Genomic DNA, 18,903 nt, shown 5'->3' on the forward strand with positions numbered 1-18,903 from the left:
TAGAACTCGTCCCGAAGAGGCTCCGGGGCACCGGATTATACTCGCGATACTTCCTCGTCCAAAAGAAGACCGGCGGTTGGTGACCCATCCTGGACCTTCGTCGTCTAAACAAATACATCAAGTCCCAGAAATTCTGAATGGTCACCCTTCAGCACGTGCTGGGACAGCTGGAGGAGGGCGACTTCCTATCGTCGCTGGACTTGGAGGATGCCTACTTCCACATTCCCTTAAATCTCTCCTTCTCCATTCTCCTCCTTGAAACCCCTTCCCCCTACTGCTCCCCCTCACTCTTTTCCCCTGACTTTCTCCTCTCCCATCTCCTGCCTCCCCTCCTCCACCCTCCCCTTTCCTCCTCCTACTCTTCTCCTCCACACCCCCTGTCCTGTCCATCTCCCTTTCCCTCCCTATCCCCTCAGTTAATTGCTCTTCTCATTGTTTTGTTGTTTGATTGATTCATATTGTAATTGCTTCAACTGTTATAGCATTTGTTTTATGTATTATGTTGTTCCATGTACAGCGCTTTGCCGTAAGGCGCTTTATATATCAATAAATACAAATACATCCCCATACATAAAGGACATCGAAAGTTCCTACGATTCGTGGTCCAAGGGTGACACTACCAGTTCAAGGCCCTAACCTTCGGTTTAAAAGTCGGAGCCGATGGTCTTCACCAAGTGCCTGGCAGCGCAGCTGCGCCTGCAGGGGATCCACGTATACCCCTACCTGGACGATTGACTCATCCGAGGAAAGTCAAGGGAACTCACAGTCGATCACACAGCGAAGACAGTCCAACTGCTCACGGATCTGGGATTCTCGATCAAATTCGCAAAATCCCACTTGGTACCGTCGCAAGACACCCTGTTCCTGGGAGCCAGACTCAACACAGTAGTGCGATTGGCTTCACCGTCGGAGGAAAGGACCAAGGCTGAGGTCCATCAAGTCCGTACTCGGCATGATGTCATCGTGCATCTTCCTCATGCGCCTGTGTAGGTTGCGGATGCGGCCACTGCAGGAGTTCCTCAACGCCCGTTGGATGCAGGCAGCGGGCAGCTTCGAAGACAAGATCTCCCTCAACAAGACTTTCCGCCAAGCGATCCGATGGTGGGGCTACTGCGCGCACCTAGTGGCGGATATGGACTTCCAAACCCCGGCACACCAGGAAACGGTGACAACGGACGCCTCCCTGGAAGGATGGGGAGCACACACCGGAAATCTCCACGTAAGAGGCCTTTGGCTCCCGGAGGAGAGGTCACTACACATCAACGTCCTGGAGCTCCGAGCCGCGTTCTGGGCCCTCAGGTCGTTCCTCCCGTCCCTCAAGGGCAAGGTGGTGAGGGTCTTCACCGACAACAACACCACCACGATGTTCTACATCAGGAAGCAAGGGGGCACCAGATCCCCAGCCCTATCCAAGGAAGCGCAGGATCTGTGGCACTGGGCCGTTGCCCACGGGATGTTCCTGGTACCCTTCCATCTGTCAGGAATAAAGAAAACCAGGCAGGGAGCTGTGCTCTTGCCATGAGTGGGAGCTCCGGCAGGATCAAGTGGATCGCCTGTTCCGACGATGAGGCAATCCCCAGATCGATCTATTTGCGACGGCGACAAACACCAAGTGCCGGAGGTTCGCCAGCAGGTTTCCCCAGCCGGGGAGTATGGTCGACGCATTCTCATTCCCCTGGGACGGCCTGTTGCTGTATGTGTTCCCGCCGCTGCCGTTACTCCTGCGACTCATCAGTCAACTCAGACGGTCCCGGTGCAGGATGATCCTCGTCGCACCGGTGTGGCCGAGGCAGATCTGTTTCCCAGACCTTCTGGGCGTGTCAGCGTCCCCTCCCCCAGTCAAACTGCCGACGTTCGCAGATCTTCTCGCCAGGCAAAGAGGCGCCATCCTCCATCACGACCCAGGATCGCTGAATCTGCAGGCCTGGCTCCTGCAGCATTAGAGTTCGGAGGATACGATATCCCGGTGGACTGCAAGGAGGTGCTTGCAATGGCCAGGGCGTCCTCGACGCTTAAGTGCTATGGACACAAACGGAGGAGGTTCTCTGTCTGGTGCCATGCACAGAAGATCAACCCTCTATGGATTACGGCCCCTCAAGTGCTGCCGTACTACATCAAAATCCATCTGGCGGCAATCTCCTGCTACACCAGAACTCCGGGGCGGTCATATCTTTGGTCTCATTGCCTGGTGAAGGAGTTCATGAAAGGACTGTTCTGATCGTTCCCGCCGGTGAAGGCTATGGCCCCGGCGTGGGAGCTCAACGTGGTGCTGACCAGGCTCATGCATTCGGCACCGTTGAAGTTCCTGTCGTGGAAGACTGCGTTTCTTGTAGCCATCATCTCCGCACGACGAGTGAGAGAGATCCAGGCCCTCTCCTGTAAACCTCCATATCTGACATTCCACGAGACGAGGGTAGTGCTGAGGACGCACCCCTCCTTCATGCCCAAGGTGCTGTCGGACTTCCATCTCAACGAGCCCTTGGTGTTACCTGTTTTCTTCCCGTCGCCTTCGTCGCCGGCTGAGAGGACTTTGCAATCGCTGGATGTGGCTAGAGCGCTGAAGTTCTATGTGGACCGCACAAAGAGTCTTCGGAAGACATCACAGCTGTTTGTGAACTTTGGACCTGTGAACCAAGGGAAGGCCCTCTCGAAGGCTTCCATTTCCAGATGGCTCTCCGGCTGCATCATTCACTGTCACTGGTTGGCAAACCGACCGTTGCCCGGCCGTCCGAGAGCCCATTCAACCAGAGAGCGCTGCTACCATGGCGTTCCTGTCTGGTGTGCCCCTGCTGGACATCTGCAGGGCTGCTAAGTGGAGGTCGACACACGCCTTCACGCGATTCTACTGCGTCAACCGGTATTCCAGGGAGGAGTCCAGTGTCGGCCAGGCAGTGCTGCGCAACCTGTTCACTTGAAGGTAAGCCTGATGAGGATGTAAGAGATGCTTAATGTTGAGTTATTGTAATGCCTAATTTGAGCCTTGCCACCCCCCGTGGTTGTGCATCTGTGTACTGCTATGTATTCTTGTATTCATGAGCATTTGAATCCATGCCAGACTCCATGCTGGAGAAGGAACAAGTTACTTACCTGTAACTGTTGTTCTCCAGCATGGGTCTGGCATGGATTCACATGCGAACCCTCCCTCCAACCCCTCTGCAGCTCTTCTCTTGGTCCTACTGCCACTTTATGTGCTACCAAATCTGAAGATGGCTGCCAGAGGAGGGGCTTAGGTAGAGGGCAGTCATTGGCTGGGGCAGTATGACCCAGAGACCAGTGATTGGTTATTAGTAGAAAGACAGTTCAGAAACGAAACTGATTTTTTTCTTTACCGAGGATTCCCAGCCTGATGACGGGGAATATTCATGAGCATGTGAATCCATGCCATACCCATGCTGGAGAACAACAGTTACAGGTAAGTAACTTGCTCCTTATGGACATAGCACTTCAGATGCATTAACCTTGAACATTCCTTCCATTAAGCAGGATGCATTACCCTTGAACATTCCATCCATTAAGCAGCCTCAAGTGCATTCTTGGGTATGGCTGCTAATGGATTGCCTTTGCACGTGCTCGCTCTCTAGGAGTGGCAGTGTGTGGCTGGTAAGCCGGCCCTAAAGGGCGTGCCCACGATCTCAGCTATATAAGCTGCCCCGATCCTCAAGACAGACGCTCCGTGTTATTCTGCACTTGAAAGCAGCGTAACGCTCACCGTCGCCCGAGGTTATACCTACCTTTGAAGATCCTGCTTCCTGGACATCTTGCTTAGCACCTGCGGAAGCTGTTCTTACCTGTACATCTCTTCGGCAAACCAAGTATTCATCTTTACACTTTCCGGAATGCTGAAATCTTCAACTTGGCACTGCAGCACGACACACTCCTCAACGGCAGCGCCTGCAAGGAAAAACAGAAGACAAGGTTAGACTTAAAAAAAAAACAGTCGGTTTAACGTTGTGCTTCTCCATACTTCGCACTTTTCCTTAAACCATCACTTACCTGGTGTCGAACATTGCAGTAGCATCCATCTTCCATCCGGCTGCGTCTAGCGTCTCACAGCTGCATTGAGGCTGCATTTCCATCTAAGGGAAGAAAACAGAAGCGAGGCATTATTGCGGGTGTAAATAGGAGCAACATATAAAAACATGAAACCGAACAAACCGCATCACAAGAGCTCAAAAAAGACTTACCAATCATAAGGAGAAGCATAGTCGCAGCTGAACTAGACTAATCCTTATCAGGGATCAGTGAAGGAACTAGATCCCATTCGGCGCACCCCTGCCAGAAGTAGCAGGACGGAGACCTTATCTTCCATAATTCACAGGTGAGCTTTAATGGCCGGCGTATGCTCACAGAAACCCTACTTTGGGGTGAAGGGTTCAAGAGCTACAACAATCACAGATTGACGCACTCACACACTCTTATCTCCACGCAGGAGCAGTATCACCACGTACCACCGCTCACAGCTTTTCTACTGCGGGAGAAGCCTGAAGGGTGTGATTCAAGTTCAGGGAGGGCTGCAACCATGCCCCAACGCCTCCGCAGAGACCAGGTGAGCATAACAATATCTCACTACTAGGCTTACTCTCTCCTAAACACCATCATTCAACTTGAACACAGCTATACTGTTCTCATACTAACATGACCCCACGAACACCTCATCATCCTAATAAAACACAGCTAGCTGAGCACATACCGGCTAGCTTAAGCATCTCCTCAGGCCTAACGCAGCCAGAACTCAGTCTGGGTGTCCACCCTCCAGACTGAACACATCCAACTGATTTCCTCAGCACCACACCTACTGTTATGGTCACAGGGCAAGGACCACTATCTTTATCAACTAAAGGGTCCAAATGGACCCATTCCTGGCACCAGGCTCATAAGAAAGTGTGCTCTGCACACTTTGTGTCTGGGGCACGTGTTACTTCTTGCCCAGCAGGCTCCTCACGTGCACCCAGGCCAGGCGTGGCCATTGGGAAACATTGGGGTGCACGTGCAGCAGTCTCTGGGAGTGGCAAGGTGAGGCCACAAGGCAGAGCCAATGGGACGTGGCTGGGACCAGGCTATTTAAGCCTGCCCCTCCCGCATGCAAGTGCTTTGTGTTAGTCTGCTTCTTGCAGCGTAACGCTTACCGCCGCCTGAAACGCCCTTACCTGATTCCAGTTCATCATCTTCAGCGCGCATCTCACCTGATTCCAGTACATCATCTTCAGCGTACACCTTACCTGACTCCAGCCACACCATCGGTTGAAGCGCAGCTTACCTGACTCCTGCAATCCATCTCCTGCAGCGCATCGCATTTTACCTGATTCCCATTGTCATCGGAGTCAAGGCGAATCCTCACCTGTTCCGGGCGTCTAGCTATGCAGGAGCTCTTCTTCTCGCCCAGCATCCTCACGGATCCATCCATCCATCCAGTAAGCGCTGGCAGATCTTCGGAAAGCCGCCTCCTGTCTGACGCCGCCAGGCCATTCCTGCAAGAGAAAAGGACACACAAGGTTAGAGACTACATAAATATCTTGCGCTTGGTCGCGCAACTCATAATCCTTGCGCTTGACCTTGGAACCCCAACTTACCTTCTGTTTGGACACCTCGTAAACCCCTCTGGCACCCATTTGGACTCACTCCAAACGCTGCAACTCTGCGTGGCCTTCTTCACACCTATTGGGGAGAGGAAAGACATTACAAGGGTTACGGACAATAATCACGGAAAAAAGACATTGCAAAAGGATACGGACAATAATCATTGTTAAGAACACTTACCTTCAAAGTGGTTCAGCCACAGTCGGTCTGGGCTGCCACGCACACGGACCAGTGAAGAAACTAGGTCCATCAACGGTGCCCCTGCAGTTGAGAAGCAGGACGGGAGAGCTCATCCTCATAAGAAAACAGGTGAGACTGTATGGGTAAACGCATGCTCACCTCATTCTGGAACGAAGGGTTCGAGGAAAATCACAGTCCAACCACAGCATTCTCACTGCCTCTTGTATTTTCTCAACCAGAGCAGCCCACACTACAGAAGCAGGGGAAGAAGTCTGATCCAGGGGAGCCAAGTCCAGGGAGGGCTACAACTGTGTCCCAACGTCCCCACAGAGACCAGGTGAGCGTAACACCTACCACTAAGAAGCAGCTGTTAGGGAGAATTCTCATTCAATGGCTAATTTCCCTTACCTAGTGAGTCCCTCAGCAGCTTTGCTGGATTTCTGGAGTTAATTTTTTTCCACTGGGTAAGAGTGTGAGCTTTTCCCCCACTCTTACCTATGTTTTGCCATGTTTATTTCATCTGTTTTTGTGATTGTGGACTCTGGAGTACACCACTTCAGTAGCCCCACTCTTTTGTGTGTTACACAGCACCTTCAGTGCAGTGACACAGGGTTGTCTTTTTAGACTTCCCACCGACTCCATTTCTGCAGCTGACTACTGTCCCCCAGAAAAGGGTAAAGTTGCCATTAACTTTACATAGTCCTTTAACCACAGATCCAGTACACCCCATCTTACATGGAGTATTGGAAAGGGTTAATTCTTAGCCCTTTTTATCTGTACCTCCTAGAGCCTTGTTTCACTCCCTTAACATTAAGATTTGGCTGGTGGCAGTGGTACCTACCCTAATTTTCCTACCGCGATTATATTGCATAATGTGGTAGTGTTTTAGGCTATTTTAGTAGCCTTGAACATAAACCCGCTTGACCAAATACTCTTTCTTTTGGCTCCGGTCGGGTTTATTCACCATTTCTTTTTGTTAAAGTCAATCTTGAAGAGAAGCGGAGTAGAAGACGGCTGCTGCAACTACCCCGTCCCGGTGAAGCCCTGCTGCAGTCCTGAGCTATCTACCCTTCGACGACCAGAGAATATCCAGTCCGGAGTCTTCTTCCCTTGAGCCTGGTGGGGTCAACCAGCTCATCTTCCACAGCCAGAGGATCCTCTTCGTGGTCGAAAATCGCTGCACACTGCTGTAGTGGTCCGGATAGCCACAAGAAGAGCCTCTCCTGTTTTTAAAGGAGCGCACCTTTTATTCACTGTCGCTGCTGCTGGCTTCATCCCTGAGTAGTGCAGACCCCTCCAGACGTCGTCCTTCTCGTCTCCATGACCGAAGCACCAAGAACCGTGGGTCTGCAGGAAACTACCAGGAACAACTGCCGTGGCACCAGCTTCTTCATTGAATAAGGTACTGTGTTCTGCTTCGAGGAGCTAGGGTGAATCCCGTTTCTCCTCATCCAAGGCTTGCCTTTGTCTTCCCTCCTTCTTATAACTTTTTCTTCCTCTGTTGACAATATCCAAGTGCTCCTGGCAACGTTGAATCTTGAACTGTCTGACTGTGTGATCCTCGACAACAGGAACCCAGTTCCACTTGACACTGGCTCCGGCCTATTGACATTTGTATTTCTGTCAGCGAGGGTTCTCTGATTCTGTCTGCCTTGACAAAAGTATTGCCTATGATTTTTGTCCCCAACTCACTCTGGTAAACTTAAGTGCTAAGTGTGTTTTTACCCCCGGTAAGATTTCTTTCCGCGGATACACGTATCTTTCGTAAGACCAAACTGTCATTACTGTCAAAAAGTGATCGCATATGTATCCCCGGTAACGACTTTTGTTTCGCAACACCGTCCGTTAAAACATAGGGTACTTACCTTGAGTTATACTGTGCCAAGTGAATTGGTTGTTTGTAGTGTGTTTCACGTGTGGTTTTGAATTAATAGAAGTGTGTTTTACAGATGGTTTCAAAATAAATGTACTTATATATTTTTTTTACCTGAAACCTTGAGTCAGTGTTTGCTCGAGTCACAGTAATTGTGGTCCCTTTGTGTAATCTCTGCTACTGCTCATATACTCTTGAGATAAGCCTGGCTGCTCCGCTACTGCTACCACTTTAACATAGTAGTACAGGCTTGTACCAAAGGTGAACTTGTATTACCACCTGTAGTCTTAATTGTGTGCAGTGGTCCCTAAAGCAGCTATCATGCAATAACCACACCAGCTGCACACATATCAGGTGCGCCCTCGCATCATAAAACACTCTCTCTACTGACTTGAACTGCGGTTCCTGAGGGCCTTCAACCTACCAGCGCTTTGAGGTCATACCAATGATACATAAGGCGCTGTATAAATGCCAAGTAACATAACAGAGCAGGAGACCCTGTGGTCGTAAAAGGAAGTTTACAGTGATGGTAATCACAATCAGCGACAGGAAATGATTCTAGTGACAACAAAGGTACATGCCCTGCATGGCTCTTCTTTGGTCAGGGAGGCAGCCACTGCATGGAAGGCACCTTCTCTCACCAGTCTAAGATCTGCAGAGTTGAAAGGCTAAACTCAGAATGACAACCAGTGCAGTGAGGTCCACAGACCTTTCAGAAGGCTCAGCAGGCACAGATCCTCAAGCAGGGATTGTGACATGTTGTTCTCAGCAATCCAGGGGGTGAAGCACTGACCAGGACCTGGAGATCTGTAGAGAGGATCAGGGCTTCACTGGGACTTGGCTGGAGACAATGCTGGTTGGCTGCAGCAGGCTGCACTTCTTCGCAATGGTCTTCCCTCCAACAATCCTTGCATTCAAAATTTGAGCTGGAGGCTCTGCCCATAACCCATCAATGGTAAGTGTCTGCATCATTTTGACAAAACAAAGGGGCAAAAAGGAGAATAACCAGGTTATTGCCCTTACTCTTAACACGTTTTAACACAAAAATTGGGCAATCGCCAACTGTCTCGTAATTGTTATAAGTCATGCAAATTCAAAATCCTACGTGGTTAAGTGGCTAATAGCTCAGAGGGGAATTGGCTTCAAAAAATGTCTTTTGTTTCTCAGGTTCCCTCCCAATTTGATCCAGCCTCACGGCACTAACGACTAGGTGGTAATGTATTCATCCTTCCAATTGTCGTACCTGTATTCTCTCAATATGGTCAGTTCTCAACTTTTTTGACTGAACCGATTGATGGGATTAGAAGACTGTCCTGATGAAAGTGGCCTCACCTATATGTGAGCCACTGAAACCATTCGACTGTGGTTGCTACACACAAGAAGCATAAATTGGGCCTACCTTGCAGTTTAAGCATACCTTTTACCTAATTCCCACAACCCGCTACACTAACATTACTCTAAGACGGAGGGTGGGAATCTAGTGTCTTCTTTGTTGAATGTTATGTTTCAAATTGTCTGTCATTGTGTTCTTGTGTCGTTTTTATATTTGAGTCCACCATGGTCAGATAGACAGTCTAGAGGCTAATACATTTCACAATACCCTACTAGATGTCTACTTGGTTGACCATTGGTGTACCATTTTAAACTATCAATATAGTTGTTCTCTTCCAATACACACTCCCACATAGTGCAAGAGAGTGGAAAAGGACCAACAAGGCTGAAAGCATTACCCATCTAGAAGTGGCTAGTTTACCTCTTTTTCTATCCCTATTTTGTAAGTGGCACAGCACCGTAACCTAGCGGAGACAGTAGATTCAGGTGGTGTTAGTTAAAAAGTCGCTCTATCCTCTGTCCTCTTCCACAGCCTTGTAGTGCACCCCTATTTGGGTGACAGTACATCGGTCCTTGACCACGTAGGTTTTTGGACTTGCATGTGCTATAACATAATTACGAGACAGTTGGCGATTGCCCAATTTTTGTGTTAAAAAAAAGTGTCTGCACCATTCAACTGGCAGAGGCTGTCCAATCATGAACGGCCTCTGGCCAACACATTTGCCCAGCAATAGACATAGTTTGGGATTGATGTGGACTGGGTCCAGACAGACCCAGCCCCCACGTCCGGCCACAAGTGCAGACTGCAACTTTGCCTGGAAAAGCAGGAGCTTTGCCTATTAAAGGGATTTCTATATATGGCAATTCTGAAACTGAGAAGGCAGAACGAAGACCAATAAACAAAATGGCTAAAAGACTGGCGAAAATCTTGTGGCAGGGGCATTTTAGAATGGAAGGTACTCCAGTTGCATTGTGTGGTAAAATGCAAAAGTGTACACAAGAAACATTTTTAAAAACATGGTTGAAAAATATCCGCTGCCACCAACCCATCCTGGACACATTGTGTCAGCAACAGTAATGTTGTAAAAGATTAAGTAAAAGGGACCCAAAGTAGCTCTACCGCACTTCTCCTTAAGGTGATGTGTCCTTTTAAAAACAACAAGAATTTCACTAAAAGAGACAGGGTCTCCCAGTAGTGATAGTCTTAGGGACTAAACAGTATCGGCAGTAAGGGTGAGCAAAAGCAAGGTAAGTAATACTGAGCACTTACTTGCCAAAAAGTCAGGTCAGAGTGAAGAAAATAGCAAAAAGATGTGGATGTCCCATTGAAGTCTATCGGCGGAAAACAGCAAAGAGAAAATATTTTCTAACACTGGCTATTTTTTTACATGGTAGTTGCGGAGAAACCCAGGCAAACAGTTCGTACATGTTGCCCTGTTGTAGCTGGACCCTGCTTACAGAGCTCACAATAGAGCCATATCAAATAAATGTGGCTGTATAATTGTGTGATCTTAGCAGCCACCATGCTTCAAGCAGGCATGATTTTTATTTGAAATTAAAAGTGCCACCAGGCTGACTTGGTTACATAATTTGTATAATTTGTATCAGCCGTGCACACAGTTACAAAATCCACCTCTGTCTGCTGTCGCTTTGAGTTTCAGCAGTAGTCCGTTCTGCATATGTGATCTTTGTACCTGTCCTTTGCCAATCCAGGGCTTGTGCTGTGAGTGTCAGAAGATTGGTAGCCCAACAAAGGCACATTAAATGCCCTATAGTTTTGGCATGGAGCACTTATGAAAAGGGGGGATCTGGTTAGCAGAACCCCCTTTCAGAAACAGAATAACCTGAATCATTTTAATTAAAAATAATTAAAATCTAATTTACCGATGCTCCCATACTACATGCATCATCACTAACTTTTCAATATGAATTTGCTTCAATGAAGTCCTGTCCTTAAGTTTAGGGGTCACGATTGGTTATCCCATTTCCTCAATGCACATTTTACATGCAAACTTCACTTCCCTACAACTTAAAATTGGTAGGTTCTACGGGATTAAGTGTCTGTTTTAGTAGATTGTGAGCCATTTGAATCTAGTGATTATATGAGAAATTAATGTAAGATGCTATTGAACTCTGTTTGGATGTACCAACTTTTTTTAACTGTGTTCCAAAGTACACTTTACTTCTGAGAATGCCTTAGCTTTCTCTGCTCACTTTACCCATGAATCTGTCCCAAGAATACCCCTTCCAGAACCAGACAACAGTGGTTTTCTAATTTTGTTTATCTAAGAAGGATACGAAAACTGCAAACCCATTGTTAAAGTTATGTAACTTTTCCTTCTTGGGGGATTTTTCATAGCACTGGGCATTTCTTTGATGCTGTTTCTGAAAAGTTGGGATAACCTGTGTTTTTGCTGCTAAAGACCAACTCCAAGCTTTCTGTGTTAATTGATGTTCCCTGGTGCCTCTTGTGACCCATTTCCCCAGAAATGCTCATCTTACTTTCTCTTGGACCTACAGACACCATGGTTTGCACAGGCTGCTGCTCCTGCCTGGACCACATTGTTACGTATCTCTTTAAGCAGCTGTCCCGCAGCACCAAGAAGAGGACAGTGCCAATGCCACAGGAGTGTGACCGCTTTCTGCATATCATGCAGCAGCACCCAGAGATGATCCAGCAGGTAAGAAGCTAGTCAGTGGTCTCATAGTGTCCTATCTGAGAGGGTTGTGGAGAAACAATGTTAGTGCTTTATTTTCCTTTTGCTATCTTTTAGTCCACGGAACTGTTTGCTGGCTTTTTGGTTTAGACTTTTTTGCTGTCAGGGGAACTCCTAATGGATTCTTTCCTTTCCTCTCACGGATTCCCCATCTACGATAACTTATCCGCAGCACAACTGATGTTCGGAAACTTTTCCGCTGCCAGGGCCCAATGCCTCTATGCACCCTGCACCAGACATGACGTCAGGCCAATAGATATCGAAGCGCCGCACACTGTGTTTCCTTTTTCCATGCCAAACCCTACTGAGGTCTGATTGTCTGTGTCAGATCCCCATTGCATCTGTTTGCACTGCTTGGGGGAGAAGCATGATGTTAACGAATGCAGGTAGTGCCAATCCATGCATCCAAAGACCCTCCAGTAAAGGGTGGTTTAACTCTTCACATACCTCCACAAGGCATTAGGTGAAGGCATGCGGTCTCGGTAGAAGTCGGGCAGCACTGAGCACCTGTCAGGACAGGTCTCCCGCAAAGAAAAACTAGGAGAAGCACAGCACGAGGTCCCACTCCCCAGGCGATTCTTCGCATCATCCGTCTTTGTCCTCAAACAAGAGCAGTCATCACTTCAGAAACTCCCCAGAAGTGACACTGCAGGTATCGTTTCCCACACAATCCTGCACCCCAGAGTACTGCGAGACCTTCGGCTTGAAGATGCTTGACTTATTCGCCAAGGCCTTGATGCTGACGGCTTCGGCCTTGGCATCATCTGCAATGCCAGCTTCAACAGGACCCAATGCATTGCCACACACCGGAAGAGTGCCCTGTGGTGAATACTCCTGCACACCTACGGGCTCGGGCCTGGACCCCAAGGGCGATATCTCCCGGTGCTGACAGTCACCGTCTACAGGCGGCAAGGCCTCAGCGCCGGTCTTGCCCTCATATTCGATGTTGGCGCTGTTTGACGTTGAGGGCAACGGGGTCCCTGTGCAACACGCCCCTCTTCCGATGAGGCCATTCATGTCAAAGATTCAGAACTATGACTCGGAAGGCAAACCTATACCCTTTGGGATGGAACCCATGGGCCCCATAGAGAAGAGGGACTTCCCTGAGGAATTTTACACGGAAGGTATGACATCCAGTTACTGGTTTCAGACCATCAGGTGACACCTCCCCTGAGGTGTATATCCTTCCAGCTCCAACTCCGGATAGACCTCCGGCATCCCTCCAGAGGTTGATGACCAAGGTTGCTGATAACCTCGTGTTATCAGCCCCTTCCAGACAAAGTCCAGTTTAAACTAATAAACATTCTGGACAAAGATCCCAAAAAGGAGACCTTGCTACTGTTTAACATACTTGTGGGAGTTCTGGTGTTGGAGGTGTGGAACAACCTTGCCCCTACACCTGCAGATAACTAGAGATCTGGCAAGAAAACCGTTATCCCCATCTGATCCAGCCTTCTTATCCACCCATGCCTCCCCTGAGATTTTAGTGGTTCAGGTTGCGACTGCAAACTTGGAAGACATGCATTTTCCCTTCTCTGCAGACAGAAAGAGTAAGCGGCTGTACGCCTAGGGAAAGAAGGTGTTTGCCTCGGACAGCCTTGCTCTCAGAGCAGTGAATGCCTCCTGCACCCTGGCAAAGTTTTCTTTTCGGTCTTTGGTCCTCAGAGGCCAACGCGGTAGAGCACATCCCTGAAGGGGGATATGAAAGAAGGATTTCTGGCAATGGTACAGGATGGCAGGGAGGCTACCTAACATATCACGCAATCAGGTCTCGACACAGCTGACTGCGTCGTACACTTTATGGCCAGGAGTACAGTGTTGAGCAAGCTTACTCTTGGAGGAGCACATTGTGCTTGTTACAGGATGTACAGGCAGAGTTACTGTATATACCCTTTAATGGGCGGAACCTGTTTTGGGCCAAGGCTGACGATGCCCTACAATGGTTCCAGTCCTCCAAGGTGCCTGTAAAGTCTTTAAGGTTGGCATTACAGCAACCCTTTGTGCCACCCATGAGGGGGCAGGGCGAAAGGGTTGCTCTTCATCAGGTGGCACCTGGGAGATTGCAGGGCAGCTGCTTCGGAAGATGCTGAAGTACCCCTAGAGAGCGAACCGTAGTGGCCACTGTCCTCTCAACCACCCAGAGTGGATAACATCTCAGGAATTTAGACTGTTTACAGCAGAGCAGCCATTAAAGCTGCCTTATGCGTAGCTCTGCCTCCGGGACCACCAGAATGCAGGAGGCCATGAGACCCAGCAGACAAAAGGCGGAAAGGCTCTGCCCAGGCGAATGTCCAAGACTGCCCTGATGAATCTGATGGACAGGAATGGAGAAACCTGACATTTTGAAGAACAGGGGAAAGACTAAACTGTTCAATAGGCTGCACGTGTAACCTCAGTTACCTTAAGAGAGTTCCAAGGTGAGTAGAAAGTTCCATAGAGTTAACACAGTCAGTAAGCCAGTTGTGTCTATGGGGGAAACTGAAAGTAAGTCTGTTTCCCCCCACAGATGCAGGTTTGGCAGCAAACAACCCCAGGGATGACCGGAGAAAACCCAAATGAAGAGATCCAGAGGTCGGTTAAAGAACAATACCTGGGAGAGGATGCAGCAAAGCAGGAATACCTCTGACGTTATTCAGTGGAAAATGTGGTAAATAGTTGCTTCCAAAAAGTTTTAACCTGGACCATAGGGGCCCCTGAGAGCGTGTATTAAGACTACATGCCCGCTCCAGGATCCAGAGGTAAGTACTCGCGACATTGGTTTTGACAAAAACTATTCCAGGAGCAATATCCCAGTAAAGATGGGGCTTCTTCCTTGTTGCATATTAGAAGGGTCTGGTGCTCAGGGGCTTGTACCTTCAGGCTACCAAGGCCCTGACGACCGCACAGAGCATGTCAAACCAGCAGTGAAAAAACTGTTGAGGAAGACAAGCAGACTGGGCAAAGAGTATTCCAGCAGCTCAGTGGACAAACGAGGGGTGGCACAGCCACACAGAAGATTGTTCCATAGTGAAGATAACAAAGTGACCCAGGGCAGCCCAAGGAGCATATAAGGCTAAATTGTGATGCGCCACCACCCTTTCAGGCAACTTCAGCAACCTGCATCGAGGCAGGAGACTCTGATCATAAAACAGCCAGAAGTTGGGGTTAAACACCCAGGATATGGCCCCAGCATACTAGGGCCTACTCAACACTGACGTGGAGTCAACAGAAGAAAGTAGGAAGCCTGGACTGGACTTGTAGCAGCAGTATACCACAAAGGGGTTGATTGCAGACCATTGCAAGCAGCCAGTATTGCCAGATGAGGGCCTGAAAGATCAGTAATGGCAGGAAACTCTCCAGCATGCAAGTAAACCTGCTGCTTCTGTACATTCCAAGACGAGAGGCAAACAAATTACAGGTTTTCCCCTTAAGTACAACTACTCTAAAGAATTGCGTAATACCAGGCCACTAATCAGAATAGTGGGCTAAGGACACAAGAGTCAGGTGGCCAATTGACATGGTTGGCCCTGTGAGAGGAACAGCCTAGGGATGTATACTGGTCTAAACCAGTAAAAAACAATTCTGGCTATCAAAGAGCTCACATATGAAGAACAGCCATTGCAAGCCTAGCTTGTGGTTACCTAGAACAAGGGACTTTCTAAAATACAAATGGCTGTGAGCAGGACTGAAAAAAAAGAATTTGAAATCCAGTGTCTTGCAAAAAGGAACAGTGCAATGCAATAAAGTGGCTTGCACCCCGATACAACTGAATATAAAGACAGCTGACACCAGCCTACTCCCCAAATCCAATGTAGAGTTACAGATTTAGTACCCTAGGGCTTAATTGGGGGTAATTAGGGAGCACACCTGGGACTGGGAGCTTTATGGGCGACCCAGGACCATGAACTTTAAATGAGTTCAAAAGGATTGCAATAGTAGGGGGCCTTTGGTTGAAGTCCAGCTGGACACGAAAATAGGTTAGAGATCAACAAATAAAAAGGGAATAAGCAAAAAGCTTAGAGCTCTAAAACCTGGCCCTAGAATCCCAAAAACAGGAGTTTTGTCTTACCAATCCGGATTTGAAGAGCTGGGCTTCCTACCAGTCTTTGTGTCCCCCGTGTTCTTTATAGGGAACATGATTTCTTCATGATATGCATTTTCACCATCTAAAGCCTTGGCTGTTGAATTGAGTCATGTTTAACTCTATGGTTCATATTGGTGACTCCAAATTCTCCCTCAAAGTACTTTAAACCAAGGTGCTAACCTGGAACAGTGCTGATTGCTTCTTAGAATAGTGAAGGTCTCCAAGTTTTGCTGTGGTACTATGTTATGATTGTAAGGAATATGGTGAATATGTCCAACCTCGGAGAGAGACAGTGAACTGGAGCGGGCACCGCTATTTCTTCTTGCTTCTTCAAAAATCGTTTCCAGATATTGCTATATTTTGGGGTGCAGCCCACTAAATCATGCTACCATGCGTCAGCACGATGAGAGTGAACTGTGTGAAAAAAGACCTAGGCAAACTTGCCTGCGGTGTGGGCCGCACACCCTTAAATCCCAATCCCAAATAAGAAATAAATTAACTTTTTTTGAAACCCAATTGGGATTTAAGGGTGTGCGGCCCACACCGCAGGCAAGCTTGCCTAGGTCTTTTTTCACACAGAATATGTCCAACCTCCCCAAACCCCAAATTCTGTGTGTAACTATTGTACAGTCTGTATCTAACCACTAAAGTAAGGTTTAGCCAACTATGATTTTAGCAGTTTTTTTGTACCTGTCCTTACTTTTGTAGGCAAATGTTTGGTAGGAGAGAGGGTATTCCCACCCCCCTAGGCGATATCGAATAAGAAATAAAAGCTAAGAGAGCACATCCAGGATGCAGGAGGTATGGGGGGTGTACATAAGAGGGTGCACGGTCACCTTAGTGCATGTATTAGAAGCTATATGGTAGATGCGGGTGCAAACGCCATCTTGGCTAACGGCAGCCATTTTAGAATTTAGGCCCAGGCGCGGCAAACATTGTGTGTTAGTATTAGATCCCTTGCATGAGCACAAACCCCACCCCGACCATGGCCAGGTTTTAGAGATCCATGATATCCTCCATTGTCCAAGAAGTTACAGGCCTTCACGCCCTGGGAAGAATGCGCATTGCAAGGTCATGAGAAGGGAGCAGAGAGCCTCTTGGCAACACCATCCCACGGAATAGATAGCAAGGCCCTCCCTCCCCTGTGATCCCCACATAAGAAATACAGCTTTGCAATGCTTTCATCCTGAGACCCCTGCATGCCACAGCACTATCCAAACCCAGACCATCGACCATAAAATCTTTACACCCCTCGATCGATCACTAAGATCAGAAGGCAAGGCTATCGTGCCTTCAGAAATGGGTCACGTGATTTTTGCAGCAAGGTGCAGGGTGGCTTCAAATTAGAGCCTAAAACGAAAGTGGAGCGCCTTGGGAGTTGCTCATCTGTCTTGAAGTGCGTGGAACATCTGAGTTAGTGTGACCTTGATTCTCCCCCCTGGCTCATCCCTGTATCTGCCAGGTGCATACGACGATAAAATAACATTGTTTTTGCAAGTAGCTATAATTGTGGATGACAAGACCAGTAACTCCCACATGCACCAAGATGGACGGATGAAGACGGACCAATGGCATGGCATCCCATATGGAGCAGGCCCTACATATATAGGACTCCTCCAATTAGTATTGTAGAATTGTACTGTATATTATTATGTCAGCAATGATGTTGTTTGGGCTTATAATGTGCCACACATGCCTATGGAGCTCAGAACGTTCGGCTGCAGCAGAATTCTTTGGTGATGCACTTCTATTTTGTAGACATAAATACTTCTTATCCTTGCAAGCAGTGTCTTGGGATTTTTTCTAGTGTGAGCGTGCACGGGTGTGCCTTCAAAAGTGAAGCCTTTTTAATTCATTCTGTCTCCCATTGTGAAATTGCTTGTTTGTTTTACACTGCACTCTTCATAAAGTGGGGCCTGGTAGGCAAAATGTGTGTCCCTATAACTTTGTTTTTGTTAACTTTGTGGTTGCTTGTATGATGTGTCCAAGACGGGCTGGTGGCAGCGGATATTTTTCTACTGCGTTTTTTAATCTTGCATGCATTTTTTCATTTGATCCCTTAATATCGGTTACAGTACTATACCCTCTAAAGTGGCCAGCCCACGAAATGTTCACCTGTCCTTTGTCCACCATGTATTTTGGCCTGCTTCCTGCCCTCTCGGGTCTGGATTTGCCATTCATGGAATGTCCTTTCCCAGGTAGAGCCTCGACTTTCATGGAAAAAAGCGGCTGTGTAGGTTTGTGTCTGAATATGGGGGCTGAGGCGCTCTGGTCACAGTCCATGTCAATGCCAAAGCGGGTCTATTGCTAGGCAGATTTGATGGTCCGGAGGCTGTCCAGCCCCTGCCAGTTTGAATGGTGCAAATTACCATCCATTGGCTTGGGTGTGACTTTATCTCGAATCCTGTAAAAAATGAGGACTTTTGCAGCAATCATCAGATTGTTGTTGGAGCCAAGACCCCTATGAAGAGGAGCATCTCGCTGAAGACCAGACCTCATTGCAGCCATCCATCATTGTGTTCTTCAAGCATTCCAGCGAAGCCCTGTTCCTTTGCCCTGTTCCATAAGGCCTTCATCAGTGCTTTGATCCCTAGACAGATGGGAACATCTAGTCTCAACCCCAGCTTGAAGATTCTGCCCTTAACAGACTTTGGAAGAGCCCCATAAACATTATTTGGGCTGTTCAGCTTCCTCGTGGGTTGCTTAGCTGCATCAGTTGCTGTTCTGAGTTCTGACCTCAGACTCTGCAGACCCTTAACTAGTGAAACAAGAGGCCTCGCCCTGCAGTTTCAGTTCTCCAGCACAAAGCGTGGCCTAGCAGCACCAGCTTCTTTGATTCCACCAGAAGGGTTGAGTTCTGCCATTTCCCAGCTGATCTCCAGCTGCATTGTTTTCCTGGGCATACTCTGAGGCCGTCGTCAATGTGTTGGCCATTTCGAGGGGATTGGGTCCTCCGACGTATTCCATATCTATGACATGTAATCACCACAGCTGTGCTGCTTCGGAAACTTTTTCTGCGTCTGCGTCGATGACGTCGATGCGCCTTCGTCGAGGACCTCCTCCGACGTCATCCGATGTGATAAGTAGGACGCACGACGCCCATAGCCTCAGTTCCGTTTTTTCCGCGAACGTGTTGCTTCGTGTTTCTCGGTTTAAACGCC

General features: G+C 48.2%; 1 protein-coding gene across 4 annotated transcripts in view; it reads left to right on the forward strand.

Moving 5' to 3' along the window:
- XPO7 (exportin 7) overlaps window positions 1–18,903 on the forward strand; it is a 1,985,528-nt gene that overhangs the window by 1,825,291 nt on the left and 141,334 nt on the right. For all 4 annotated transcript variants that reach the window (XM_069617724.1, XM_069617725.1, XM_069617726.1 and 1 more), the window contains one exon: window positions 11,483–11,643. In XM_069617724.1, coding sequence (XP_069473825.1) covers window positions 11,483–11,643 — 161 coding nt within the window. The remainder of the gene's footprint in view (window positions 1–11,482; window positions 11,644–18,903) is intronic.

This window comes from Ambystoma mexicanum, chromosome 10 (genome assembly GCF_040938575.1).
Source record: "Ambystoma mexicanum isolate Mex_15411 chromosome 10, UKY_AmexF1_1, whole genome shotgun sequence".
Lineage (NCBI taxonomy): Eukaryota > Metazoa > Chordata > Amphibia > Caudata > Ambystomatidae > Ambystoma > Ambystoma mexicanum.